The following is a 14524-nucleotide window of genomic DNA, read 5'->3' as shown; positions in this document are numbered from 1 at the left end:
CATATCGCTACGTGGAAGGTGCTCCCTTCAGTTTCAGTTCGGTTGGACAGCTTGAATCAGCAGATTCTCCGCAACCACCTTGGTTTGTTGTTAGACGTGTGCAGAAATTCAAATATGATCGAAAGACAACTCACCGATAGTGCTTGGCCTTCAAATTTCTGTTTTCCAAATCGATATTTCATCTTCGAAAAGAAGTCGACCTAGCGGAAAATCTGTGCAGTTTTGTTCAGTTATTTCATCCTTGTTAGAAATCACCAGGAGTGCGCATCTCACAAATTTCTTGAGCGATGTGCGATTCAACAACAAGCGGATGATCAATAGTATGGTTAGCTCGCAATCAGGCACACGATGTTTCTACATCTTCTCATGACTTGCGGAGGAGAAGACGCATTTCTGACAATGCTTTTGATGTACAGAAACTGCCAATAAAGTAAACACAAATGGCGTGCACATTACTTCAGCAGTTTCCGAAGTTAAATTCATTATGTATAGATGCAATTTTGCACGTGGCGTTGTCTGGGTGCCTCAATGACTTATGGCGTCCGCCCACAAAGTTGGTCAACCAACCGGAGGAGCGAATTTTTTCGACCCATTTCACTGACTCCAAAATACCGACTTACAGGTCACCGTTTCAAATAGGTTTTGTAAGTAATCGGTGGATTTGTAGCTGGAAACAAGAGTTTCGTCGGACCAGGCAAGTAGGTCACTAGTTTTGCCCAGGCGAGCCATGCAGCAAAATCCCTGTCGACTATCACATGAGATCAGTGTTGAAACATGATTAAAAGATTTTGCCGGTTAGTGTGACTGCTCGAGTTTTCTGGCCGATGGATTGGGTTCTCGGTCTGCCTGTTCATTATGCCCGATGAAGCTTTTGTGTCAAAAGCGGAACGTTACCCAACTATAGATCCATCAGTCACCAAACGATCATTTGTAGCAGCGGAGCTTGGTGTAATTCGAAGTGTTCTACTCAGGAAATAAATTTAAACACTCCTCCAGTTTAACATCATTTGCGAACTAGTTTCCACGAGGTGTTCTTTGAAAGATAACGTATCCTGAGCAGACTGTCGTTTGCCTACTTTGAATGGGCCCCATAATCGTAAGATGAAATCTGTCGGTGAGTGGATTCACAGCGTAATCAACGGCAGGAATATAAAGGCGTTATTCACAGATCCTCGGAAGTTCTCGGGACTGTTTGAAGTAGAGGTACGTGCGTGACCGGAAGATCGCGCCTATCCGAGCTCTGGGGCAAATAATTTAAATGCAGTCGTTCCAACAGAACCCTCCTACGTTGTCTCCTGTTTGGATCAGTTTGGTTTGTCAATGATCAGTTCCAAGGAAGCTGAAGATCCAACAAACTTAACAAAGAAACTGAAGCGCTGGTTAAGTTTAAACCTAACAGACGTTCTGGTGCCTTTTTGTATACTCAAAGATGTGGTGAGCCATTCAACTCGTGATTTCTGCAGTTTTTGGTAATGGCTTTTGGTGCCAGTGCCGCTAGGTGTGCATTCAGTACATCTCCGATATCATATCATGAGCAGCAAACAATTCTAATTAGAAAACTGTGAGATTCTGTTTTGGAGTCCCTTAGGCTTTTTACATGTGAAAAAACGTAAAAATTGGTGCCAGTGCCGCTAGGTGTGCATTCAGTACATCTCCGGCTTTATATCATGAGCAGCAAACAATTCTAATTAGAAAACTGTGAGATTCTGTTTTGGAGTCCCTTAGGCTTTTTACATGTGAAAAACTGGAACGTAAAAATCGAACACCCCGAGTCTTAGATCGGCAAACTCAATTTTCAGTTTATATTCTCAGCAATCATGAATTCGATGACTTTGTGTGAAACCACGTCCTTCGTAAACTCTCCGAATTTCACTCAAAACCCGTTTTCACTTCGAAGCTGTTCCTAATATTTCTATTTAGTCGACAGACCTGATAAGTTGCCGCGCCCCAATGGTGATAATGACTCCTCTGCGCAGCTTTTCTACCACTGCCTGTGGGTTGTGAAGTAATCCGAAAAAGAGCCCTCCAGGGAATGGGTCGTATGGGCTCTTCCTGGTGTTTGCTTCACGAGTGCACTGTTTTGGCCACTACTGTGGTATTTGATGGTTTTGTGTACATAGTGCTTTAGAGGTTCACGTGAAACAATTCCACGAAACCCCATGACACTTTGACAACACGACATCCGGCCTGATATTCTACACAAGGTGGTCGGCGCACTAAGGTTAAGATAAAATAACAGAAACGGTCCAGAGAATTGTTGCGATATCGGTTGAGTGATCGAACGACCGGTAATAGATGGGCTCGCTCTTCACCTTCGATGTGGACAGTTGACATCCTCCTCTGTAATCAAATAGGGCGCTATTGCGGAGGATACCATAAGTTGCAGTGACTAACCTTCGGGGACGAGTACAGAGCACATTTAAGCACAAGGCTAGAAGTTTGCCTTTAAGAACAATAACCAAATTGTTTTGAGCTCAAGCTGGCTCAATGGTTAATGTGTGAGCTTACTGACCAGAAGTTCAAACTCAACCTCAGCGTCTCGGCTGCTCCTGTCTAGGTTTGAGCAACCTGGTAGTATCTCAGCCCTCGCGCATCCTTCAGGTGGCATAATAACTGGGCACTGAAGGGGTGTTACCGTTCTTAGACATAACTCGCTGCTCATAAGGTTTTTGAAAACTATTCGGCGGATGAATATCATAAACGAGAGATTCAGCTTGAATCCAAATGAATCTACCATGGAGACCAAATTAATAACGAGCTTATTGTTGATATTATCGTCACCAAACTGTTTAAAACGCTACCTGTGACCACTCACCCACGTTGTTTGACTGAGTAGTTCACTTTCCATCTCGTTTATTGAATACAATCGGGGATTGTCGTTTCGAGGACCTTGATGCATGCAAACCCTCAGATTGACTGTAATTTGTTTAGCGTTTTTTAATAACACCGAAGTCGCCACTGGTGCTAATAAACTTTTAAATCGGTGAAAAGTTCGTCTAACGAAGTGACAGAACTACCGCATCTTTTTTCAACTTAGCTTGTCTTGCTTATTATGTTTGGTGCACCTTCTAATACGATTCTCTCCAACCTACTTTTTCTACAGGTTTTATCAAAGGCTTGTAAAGTTGTCCCAGTAATGTTAATGGGTACCTTCATTCAGCGGCGCTCATACTCGCTTTCCGAATACTTGACTGCCGGTAAGCTGGTGTTCTTGTCCAGTTTTCCTGTTTGATTCCGGCTTGATACTTATTTTTCCCGAGCCGTTTGTTCCACCAAATTGCTTACATCCACAGTTTTGCCTTCCCTTTCTGAGAGGAAGGATGCCGAGATTCAGTGCAATGGCTTCTGTTGCCTTACGTGAGTCATAGCTTTTGAGTTCTGTGGAGGATTTATTTTGCTGGATGGTAAGTAAGACATAGAGGGATGGTTAATTGACTGACAGATAAATGGATTCCTTTGGACGAAGGCCGGGAAAAAGATTCTAGAGAGGATCGGTGAACGAAGTGCTGCAAGGGCGAGTGATACTATCTGAGTGATCAGGTTGACGCGGCGCGGCCTGTTTGAGGTACTCGAACTTGAGCCGTTGACTCACAAATCAGTGGGAATGTGCTGTTTGGCTTCCAGACTCCGAACTTAGACTTTGTTTAAAGACTCGCACCCACAAAGCAACAGGTTTCCCCGTGTGGCTCTGCCCGAAGCTAGTAACACAGCAATCTACTCTGCCTGGTTCTAGGGGACTGGTCCAACTTGATGGCTCAGGGAGTGAAACATAAATGTTTCACCCTTGATACCACGCCGCACAGCAGATTCGCTTGGGTCACATTTGGATTGTATTAAATATTGCTCTACTGGTCAATGGATTGGAGTGTGCCGTTTTTAGGGGCGATTTTTCCCCAGTAGTCTCCGCGACGGAATTCGCCGCGGAGCGTGCTGACCACCTGAGGAAAACGGATTACTGCGCTTGCGTTTCTGTTGTGGAGGACACCATGACTTTACCCTGGAGCCACCTCATTGTTCGGCGGCACAAATAAAATATGCAGGAAGAATAGTAGCGGCATACTAGCTTGTCAGTCAAAGCCTACATGTTCAATCCTAAGACAGTCAGTCACGGAATAGATTTGAAACAGTTTGAATATTCAAAAATAACGGTCTGCATTACTAGCGGTTTGAGACACAACCGTCCACAACGTTTACCTGAGCAACTGAACGAATAAGTTCGCGATTTGTCGACTCTGTATTCTAAAATAGTCATAAACTGGGGTCAGAGTAAGAGGAAAAGGGGGGGGGGGGGGGGGTTCACGAAACGGTACCAATCAGGTCCGGTTTCCAGTGTGCCATTGAAATAAAGAATTCTTATGTGAATAGTTGGCACTGACTGCTTAACAGCTATCGATTAATACAAACAGAAAGTAACCTAACATTACACCACACATCAAACTTTGCTCTATCGCCATTAGAATCTCCCTCCAAAATGTAAACGTAAAAAACTGATGAAGCTTGTTCGCTACTGTTGTTTTTGTCGCCTCTTTCAGCTCCTAAGTGTGAATATCAGCTAACAACGAACTAATTTCGGTCAGCCGTTACACGTTTGATGATCTGTCATGCCGCAAGGAAACTGTCCGTCACACGACAGAGGCACAATGTTTGTCAATGGGAGCTGTCCGATGGATAAAATCATTCTGAACTGAGGTTGCTGAGATAATCTCCACAACAATACCTTGTATACTTCCGTCTATCACGAAATTCACTGTGTTGGATCTTTGCAATTCTGAAATTCACCTACCACAAAAGTCTTCATAAAGTCCTGTTCGAATGTGTGTGGATGGATTAGGGTTACCCTGAAAAGGAATTCTTTGGGGCACCCACTCTGTTTGTGTGGCTTTGCGAAAACCAAATATACCGCTTGTCCTATTCGGACAGATTGTACTGGTTCTGGTAGGGACGTCCGCGTTCCGAACCCAACCTCGGCTTCTTGGCTGTTCCTGTCTAGGTTTGAGTAATCTGGCACTATCTTAGCCCTCGTTAATCATTCTGGTGGGGGGGTGGTAGGTAGGCACTGAACTGGTGTTACAGATGAACGATTCTTTATATTGTTATTTACTTCCACTGTGCAACTACACAGAATTTGTAAGATTCAGACTGCGGGCGTGAATGTATGCTTCGGGGCTTCGGTTAAGCTTGCGTTTCCCCTGATTTTTACAAAATTTGGTGACTTTTGCTAGTGTTGGGGAGGAGTATCTTCTCCGAAATCAGCTTACAGCTTCGGTCTCGTAGGTGTCCGTTCATCAGAAGTGATAGGATCATGGTGCCTACAGAATCCTGAGTTTCACACATTCTTATACAACCAAACAATGCCTCCGTTATGTCAACATGTCATGTCAGAACTATCATAAAGATGGTGATGATAATAACAGTAATTGTCGTTTAACTGCAACACTTCCGATGCCCGGTTGGCATGCCGCCCGAGGGCTGAGATACTGCCAGTTCGCCCAAGCCTCGACAAGATCAACCGAGACGCAGATTTCAGATTCGAACCACTGACCTCCTGGTCAGTCAGCCAGATTAGTCTTCATTTCTTAGACAACGACGTCCATGTTCTGAAGTTTAATATCGCCACTTACACCCTAGTTGTTACGTAAGAACACATACTGTATCCACTCACCAGGTCCGATCGACAGAAATTTGGACACTATCTGATGAACCCCATAAGGGCAGTCTTAGAGTTTTCATAAATCATGTGGTATTTTACCAGGGAAAACTAATGTGTATTGTGTAAAGTCGAAAGCACGAAAAAAACTTTTGGCTACTATGGCAGCTTCTTTCTCTTGACGGGGTGCTTCCTCGTAGAAATTTTTTCCGCAAATCCACTGGCACTTGGAATAAGATGCGATTTTTTCTTATCTTTGCCTTATCATAAAGCCAGTGTACGCACTCCTTTACTTCCATTAGCCTAAGCCGTGCGTTCACCATCACGGGCCCATCGTGGCGTTTTCCCTTGTTAGCCTTGTCTTGCATTCCCAGTTCACACAGTTGAACTGTGACCTATACCCGTACGGTTTACAATGGTTGTTTTTTTTATTTGTAAGTCTTGATACAACACACCCTCCTCGGGCAATTACATTCGAGGGTTGACCAATAAGAATCGTATCTCATGCTTTCTGTACTAGGCCAATGAAGTTTTCCTTATATTCAAATGTTTCTTCCATCAGCCTCCTCGGGCAATTACATTCGAGGGTTGATCAATAAGAATCGTATCTCATGCTTTCTGCACTAGGCCAATGAAGTTTTCCCTATATTCAAATGTTTCTTCCATCAACTTGCAAAATGGTGAATAGAATCAGTCATTCCACGCGTTTCATATTCCATATCCTTCCACACAAACTACCACAACATGGTGAACCTGCTTGGTTGTCGTCATCCCCATCGCCCAGGTCAGTGAAGATCACTGGTTTCCTCTCATTTTGCTGAACTGAGCTAAGAGCAAGAGATCACAGTACGTTTTCGCGGTGTGCTTGAATACTCGAAAAGTGGTGCATTATTGTTCGTTGTTTTAACTTAGCCTCGTGATTTGATCGGTGTTTGAAGTAAGAAATTTCCCTGTGGCTAGTGATGCGTGTATATCCAACGTACTGAGTTGTACTGGGTTAGTATACCAGCTGTGCCTTCAATTCATCAGCAACAAATAGATCTGGATCAATATCATGAGGCGTTTTGATCATAGTGTTTCCTTTTTTGGGGTGGAAGGAAAGTGAACCGAAAATTTGAGAAACTGGAAGGCATATCTATCCTCTGGGCTATGCTCCCTCCAGCAGAAGGAAATTTCATCGCTTCAAAATGTTTTTTCTCGGGAGTCCGCTGAAGTTGGAAAAGCTGTACGTCACCGTGGTGTAAGGAGATTATCAGCTGCTTATTTTTCGAAAACACGATCACAGCATGTACCAGCAGTTCGCAGATTATATAACAATATCCTGTCGGCGCGTTGCTTGCGTACGATCCGTGAAAAATACGGGATCATTTCATGCCTAATTTTCATAGTAGTGCTCCGAATTTCAGGAGCTCGTGCGTTAACCTCGTCATCTCCAGATCGTGCTGTAAGCAACCGATATCCGGATGAATTTTTACTGACATCTTTTGAAGGTTTTACCAACTGAGATTAATTCTTCAGTTTTTAAGAAGGCCTTTATTCGAAAAAATAATGGACTTGTTTCTCATATCTCAATGATAACCGTTTTCTTTGTTGTTCACCAGGTATGATTAGTTTCGGCCTCAGTCTCTTTCTTCTAAGCGATCCGGAGAAAGAATCAAATCAGCGTCCAACATCCGTTGATTATGTGAACTCTATCAGCGGAACCTTCCTGATCATCTCCTATGTGCTACTAGACTCATTCACATCCAATTGGCAGGACAGACTATTCCAGAAATATGCGCTATCTTCTGTACAGGTGGGCGGTCCTTATGCTGTACCATGTGTTCAACCTACCTGTTTTTCGTTACCCACACCCATATGTGATTGTCTTTCGGCGAAGTGACCTCCTTTCATCTAACGCGTCTACTGGTAGCCTTAGTTGACAACAAGACATTGTGGAGGCTACTGAAACACTGACTTGGACTCGTGCGATTCGATACAACATGCACTTCCGGATAAGCAATCGAAAGTAGTCATGTAGTGTTCTGCTGCTGCATTGTTAACCAAACTTACCACCACCGCAAGGCTGATCGTTGTGGTCTACTTGGGGCACAATAGCCCCAAGTAGATATGGCCTTATCCCCTGCCTCCTAAATATTCAATCAACTACAATTTCATGGCATAAAATGAAGTGCCAATTATCCCCGAAGATAAGGTTTCGAAATTCGGTGAGCAGGTATAGCCAGGAGTATGTTCAGGGGCATTTTATCTGACCTAGTAACTTGCCGTGCAATCGGTCCTTCCTCTTGTCCGTTCTGATGTACATTTTTTTCCAATGTGTTCAGTGTTTTGTTCGAACGGTATTACAGGTGTCCAAATCTTTCTGTTTCGGATTGGCCACTCCATGGTTTTTTGCCGGCAGGTGCAACGTTTGCTGCTGTTTCCTTAAAACCCAAGCCTATACAGGGGAAGTCGAGAGGCAAAGGTCGGGTTCGAACTACGGACTTCGGGTCAGTAAATTCGCGCTCCAACCACTTGGTCCATCTCCCCCCTGAAGTACTGATAGGCCTTGTACATGCTTAACACGCTACTCATAAGGTTACCGAAAATCCTTCAGTTGAACGAGGACGTCATAACGAGCGAGCGATTCAGCTGTGATTTAGCCGGATCTCCCGTGTACACCAAAGTGCTTTGCAAACAAGTGTATTTGGTGTCGGATTTCTTTTCTACTTTGGAATGTTCAAGGCATTCAGTGAGATTAAGCTGCTTATGTTCACATTCGTGTGTTTGCTCACTTGATCACTCACCCACTTCCTTACGCACCTAACTGCACGTTTTTTTAAGTACCTAATTACATGGGATTTAAGAAGAACGCTCTTTACACCACACATGCGAGCACAGACAAATAGCTTAACGCGCTAGATAACTAGTCTGAACCTTCAAGTGCAACTCCCTGCTAAGTGCCTTAGCATGTAGCGACCCGCCTTTGGACAACAGAGCCACCTCTACATGTCGTTTTGTTGTTTTGTTTCATTGGACACGAGTGTCATTTCAGCATCCATTGGGTTTCTCCCGTCAGTGGATCGCGGTCCGACACACTGTATCCTGACCCTCTAGGGTTGGGCTTTAAAATGTATGGCAACTTCCTATTCAAAAACGTTGGACTACTGTGCGAATTTTACACACCGGCCATCTGTGGTCTGCAGTCAGGATTTTAAGCCAATGGCTTTGACTAGTTTTGAGCACCCTGACACTATATCAACCCGTTGAACCAACCATATAATGCAAAGTCCAACGTGTCGTAAATGTTAGGCTTCCCCACTAACCAACAAACAGGAACATCAGACTGAACACCCAGCACTGATCAAGTCGACTAGTCATAAAAAAGCTCACGGATCGGTTCCCTGACTGCCCTAAAACCCAATCAACCTACTTACTTACTCACTTGGCCTGACGAAGCTTTTGTGTCAAAAGCGAAACGTTGTCCAGCAATAAATCCACCGATTGTTTATCGAACCTCCAATGTATCTTCTTTCTACACGGGCAGTTCAGTGGTGTTTTTTATTCGCGACTGCTGATTCCTCTCATCTTCAGTTTTATCCGTTTACTCCCTTCGTGTTACACATATTAGTTACTGTTCCACAGATGTCGGCTATGGGCACATCAATCGAGCCTTCTGGAATGTGACTAATTAGGCACTCGGCTTCCGCTGTTCATTTCCCGCTGTCCGCTCGCACTGCAACGCATGTTTGCTTAGTTGACCGAGCGGTCGAGTGTGTTTCATGAACGAAAGAGCCATTGTTATGCAGTACCACTCCCCGTAACTGAATCGATTGGCTGCAATGAAACGACCATCAGACACGCTATTCCCTACCACAGTATCTCAACCCATCATGAAATGCTCCGGTAGCTTTTATGGAAAACGGAAGCATACTGATGTAACTAGATCTACATGAAGCGGAACGGAGTGGCCGATCATTGAACACTTGAATTGGAAGGAAGGCAGTCGACTTGATAACGAACTGTTGTAGTAATGAATGCCTCAGTATCAGGTCGAAACGTCCTCTGCGAGATAAATGATCAGGAAAGTAAGCAACTGCAATGCACATGGCGACTCGTAAAATAGCGGTTATCATGCAACAACACAGCGGCAGACACGCCAATATTTCTAAAGGGGAGCTACTTTGTATCAGGATGAGCAGAGTAAGAAATTCCCTACCAAAACGACTTGATGTACCTATACCTCCGACATCCAAATCTTGGTAGAAACTGACATCACGAATCTCGTCAACTTCGGTATGCCACCGTATTTTACAGGTTCTGCAGCTTGGCGTAAGAAGCACATGTATCCCAATCTGGAGGCCCAGCATACCAATGAGCTCTTGCAACGTGTGCTTTCATACGCGCCTTGCACTATTGGAATTTATGTATTTGTAGCCGGAATGCACAAACCTTAGTTATGCAGAGACCTATGTACACTCCTGTCATGATTAGGTGTGCTGAAAGACTGAGTGAAGACGAAAGCTCGAATTTGTGGTCATACAGCATAGGCATTCCGATATATTGAGAACTAGAAAAACCCTTGTAAACTTTACTGTTTGTTCCTTTGTTAACCGAATTTGGCCACTCGCTTACTACCGTTCCGTTGCCGGTCAAGTGGATACCATCAGCTTTACGACTGGCACTGTCCCCCTATCGCAGACCAAATATCTTCCAACCTAACTCCAAATAAACCAACCAACAACAGTATTCTGACACAGTGCCAATACATGCACTCTTCTCTTTTCTCCCTTCAGGTCATGGCAGCCGTCAATTTATGGTCTGTTTTGCTCACTCTTATCCCGCTTGTTCAACAAGGTGATCTGTTGTCATCCATCCGATTCGGATTCGTACATCCAGAGTTCAACCTGGATGTTCTGTTGTCCGCCGTATGCTCTGCAACCGGACAGCTATTCATCTTTCTCACCATCCAGAATTTCGGTCCTGCATCTTTTGTACTCATCATGACTTTAAGAATGGCCTTATCAATTTTGGTCTCATGTCTTTTATTTTCCCATCCTTTGTCGCCGATGGGTATTTTTGGTGTGATCTTGGTTTTTATCGCCCTATTTTTCCGCATGCACTTACGATCCAAACACGCTGGTAACAGTTCACTTAGACAGCCCGTGGTACCTCCTTTTTCACCTCGAAAAGAAGAAAAAGCAACCAGTCATGGTGGTAACTAGACAGAGGACGCCTCTCAATTGTCCCAAAGCATAACTGTGATATGCCTTCCGTTTATGTTTTTGACGTGTCACCTTTTAGCTGTCTTTGCAGGTGCTTTATCGCTCAATATCTTCCAAATACTATTTCTTGTTTGACGAAAGTTTTGCCCGTTACGGAATGGACACCCCAAACCGCCAAAATCTCTTGATCATTTAAGGAGATTACTTTGAGGATTCCTTGATAAGAATGTTAAATCTCTGTGTCCGTACTCCCTTCGGTGACCACATAGTAATGACATCTTCCGGCAAGTTTTCAGATGTGCTCCATCACACGTGGCTGGTTTTCTAGAGCAATACAACCTTTTGATAAAAAGGTTGGATCAAACCGAGGGGACTGAAGTCTATCTGTGCCAAATTCTGACCAACTGTGCATGATACCCGAATTTCAGCTTTCTCCTACTCTTTATTAATTACGCAATATAAATGCTTCCCAGACCAACAGTTAGGTGTGCTTTCCTTCTGAGAATGATGTAGTGTGTACATCGAGCTGAACGTCTGACTGGTTGCCGCATTGCGCTAATCTGTTATATCCTCACGTAACTTTTTACCTCATTGACCGTAGTAAATGGCTCAAGATCGGTTCTTCTTCTCTTCAACCATGGTAGCCCAGCAGTTTGGTTGCAATAGCATACCACCAGTCACTTGATCACTCAGCAGTAAAACGCACCTGAGCTTCGTATGTTGCGGTATGTCCATAACAAGACAGACGACCGATTGTCGACAAAGAGTTGACTCTGTGAGTAAAGCCAATTCATGCGGAAAAGCCGAGAAGCACTGCAGAGCTTTCTCATTCTTGCTCGGAATAATTAGCAGTGTGCAGATATTTCCATGGTGGCTGTCTTCAGTGGTTGAACACTTAACCCTTTGGCTGACTGGCAGTGTGACTTAGCTCCCACACAGGCAGGACATAACGCCACTCATCCATCAATCACGGAAACCGCATCAGTGGTCATATATTGGCTGGCTGCCTGATGACTTATGTGGGATTTTCACTCATCTTGTGAAATTATCCTGTCTGAGCTCCTTGTTGAACGATGGTGATGTGGGGGGCTCGGGTAACTTTCAATAGAGGCTTCATCCTGTGGGGATGGTGGGCATACATATGTACATCTTGATGCAGCACATGTCGAACGTACACAACGACTGCATGAGTTTATTATCCACATTCATATTACCTCACCTGCAAACTGTCTAACCATCTAGAAGTCAAGTTTAGGGCTTAAATAATAGTTAAATCGAGTTACCGAATACTTCACCAGGTCGGCAGAAAAACCAGACTAGTAACACTGCGCAATCAGACCGAACAGGCATACAACAGAAAACCGGTTAAGAAACCAACCCTGGATACACGTAGCTCTCAAGGCGGCGAAATAAGTGAAAGATAGGTGACTCGAGTTTCTCAGGGACATGACGCCGATTCCGCAAGAGCCTCCCATACGTTTGTGGGTGACAGAGCACTACGCTGTTGTTTTTGTGAGCTGAGTGGGAGTACGTTTGTGGGTGACAGAGCACTACGCTGATGTTTTTGTGAGCTGAGTGAGGACGAATCTAATTCAACCCTGTTACTAAATCTCGGATAATGGGAGTCGATGAGCTAAGAGAAATTTTGTCGTGCTCATTAAGATTAGAAGCAGATTTTATTGATGCATTGCTCAGAGAAACATGTTTAGACAGGCGCGACAATGGATGGTGGAATATATTGATATTAACTGATCTAAAACAGCTGTAGAATAGGGAGTTCGAGAACTGAGCATACAATGAATTCAGAGGAACTTCGACCCCAACCCGTAGAAGGAATCGCAGGCAACTGAGTATCAAGTAGGGCTTTAGCAACATCACAACTACGAAGGTTATCTACGAACCAATGAAAAACGTTGAAGTGTTGCTCAAGATTCCGCACGAAACGTGCAGGATCCTTATTGATGGTCCAATCAGCCGTGTGGAGGGCAAAATAATGGTGTTTTTACCGCACATTATGCCCAACTGACATCTATCGTAACTGACAGGGTGCTCGTAATCAGTGACAAAACAGTGCTAACAAACAACCCAACATACCGTTCTAGGGCGTTTTGGCAGCTGAGGTCACAAAATACTTCACCTGAAAAGGCAACTAAGCGGATTTCTGATAATGTGGGTCTGTGTACTTGTCAAGAATCTACTCAAGTTCCTCTTGAACAGCAGTCTGGACAGGTTTCGACCGCTTTCATTTGGGGCTGTTTGCAAACCTAAAGTTCACTCAGTTATTCTTTTTTTTCGAAAACCTCTGGGTTTTTTTTGGTTTGTTTTTTGGGGTGAGTGTTGACATCGGTGAATAGCGTGTGTTTTGAAGTGAAACTGATGTTTGGCGTCCTGAACAGGCATGTGTTCTAAGCTATAATTCTCACCTCCAATGCGGCCTACATCAGCAGCCGTATCGTTTTTTTTACTAACTCCTGCGTCACACAGGTCCTCAAGTTGTAATGATTTGTCAGATGAATGACTAGCTTTTCTTCCCGCTTTTAACTAACTATCGCTTATTGGTCAATTAAAGATGGCTGATGTGTATACACAATGAATGCTTGGATAAAGCAGAATTGTTCGAAGAACAGTAATCCGTGGAGCCTCACGACCGAGAATCCATTCATCAAAAACAGCAAATAGAATAACACACCAGATACACTAATAAAAACATGATCCGTGCTTCCAATCCTTGTTTCGACTGAGTCCGAACCCGGTGACAAAAGTGCTCGGCATCCACTGACTCAATTTTCAAAACTTGCAACCTTTGACGTACAATGAACTGGCAAGGGTTTAGCAAGCAACCTCTATTCATGAAACTATTTTCCCACGTGTGTCGTTTCGCTCGACGACTTTTGCTTCTGGGCTAGGAGGCTACTTAGATTAAAATACTTACGCTTATACATTCCAACCTTTGTCCAGCTTGCTCGACTTTGAAAAGCTCTCCAGAAAATAACGGTCATTTAACACAAAACCATTACCTCCGTGCACCACTCCATTTTGTTATTAAAATCAACTAAAACGGAAGCGTTTTTCTACTAACATTTACGATGGAATTTCGTTGCATTGAATAAAACCAGGGTATATTACTTTGGGCAGCAAAGGGAAAGACGTCATTTAATTGGTATCAGAGGTTTTCACCCTTTGCTGTATATAGCCGGATGATAATAATAATGTATATTCCCAGTGGGTGGGTGGCATGCCTTCAGACATGATCATAATGGTACAGTCAGAGCAATGCGCAGAAGGAGGATAGTTATATAAATAATGGCATAATCCGACACAGATGAGGTCATGCATAGACTAGCACTACCTAAATACAGTGGACATTAGGGACGGAGAAACACAGCTAATGGGGTTTTCCACCTCGTGTGGAAGCAAGATCACACTGTTACAATTCAGAGATGGCGGGCAACAACTGGACCATCAGAGGGGGACAAAACTAAGGGTTCCTGCTTGACACGTAATGAGGAATTATGGTCTGTGGAAAATGAGAAACTAGAGCAACGAAACTGGAAAGTGAGTACTTCGGACGTGGATGTGGGGCCGCGGAAAAGTGACTCGATTGGGGTCAAAATCGGTGAGATAAACCGGAAAATCCTCAGGGTAACGTGACGTAACGGCAGGACCTAAAGGG

General features: G+C 44.0%; 1 protein-coding gene across 1 annotated transcript; it reads left to right on the top strand.

The window, feature by feature from the left end:
* Positions 1 to 3099: 3099 nt before the first annotated feature.
* Positions 3100 to 11146, top strand: T265_04514 (hypothetical protein; the record flags this gene model as incomplete). The annotated part of the gene is made up of 3 exons (XM_009169269.1): positions 3100 to 3197; positions 7249 to 7442; positions 10423 to 11146. The coding sequence occupies 3 exons, from the start codon at positions 3137 to 3139 to the stop codon at positions 10849 to 10851; spliced, it is 684 nt and encodes a 227-aa protein (XP_009167533.1).
* Between the last annotated feature and the right edge of the window lie 3378 nt (positions 11147 to 14524).

Source organism: Opisthorchis viverrini (genome assembly GCF_000715545.1).
Source record: "Opisthorchis viverrini unplaced genomic scaffold opera_v5_74, whole genome shotgun sequence".
Taxonomy (NCBI): domain Eukaryota; kingdom Metazoa; phylum Platyhelminthes; class Trematoda; order Opisthorchiida; family Opisthorchiidae; genus Opisthorchis; species Opisthorchis viverrini.
This window is presented reverse-complemented; position numbering and strand designations above follow the sequence as displayed.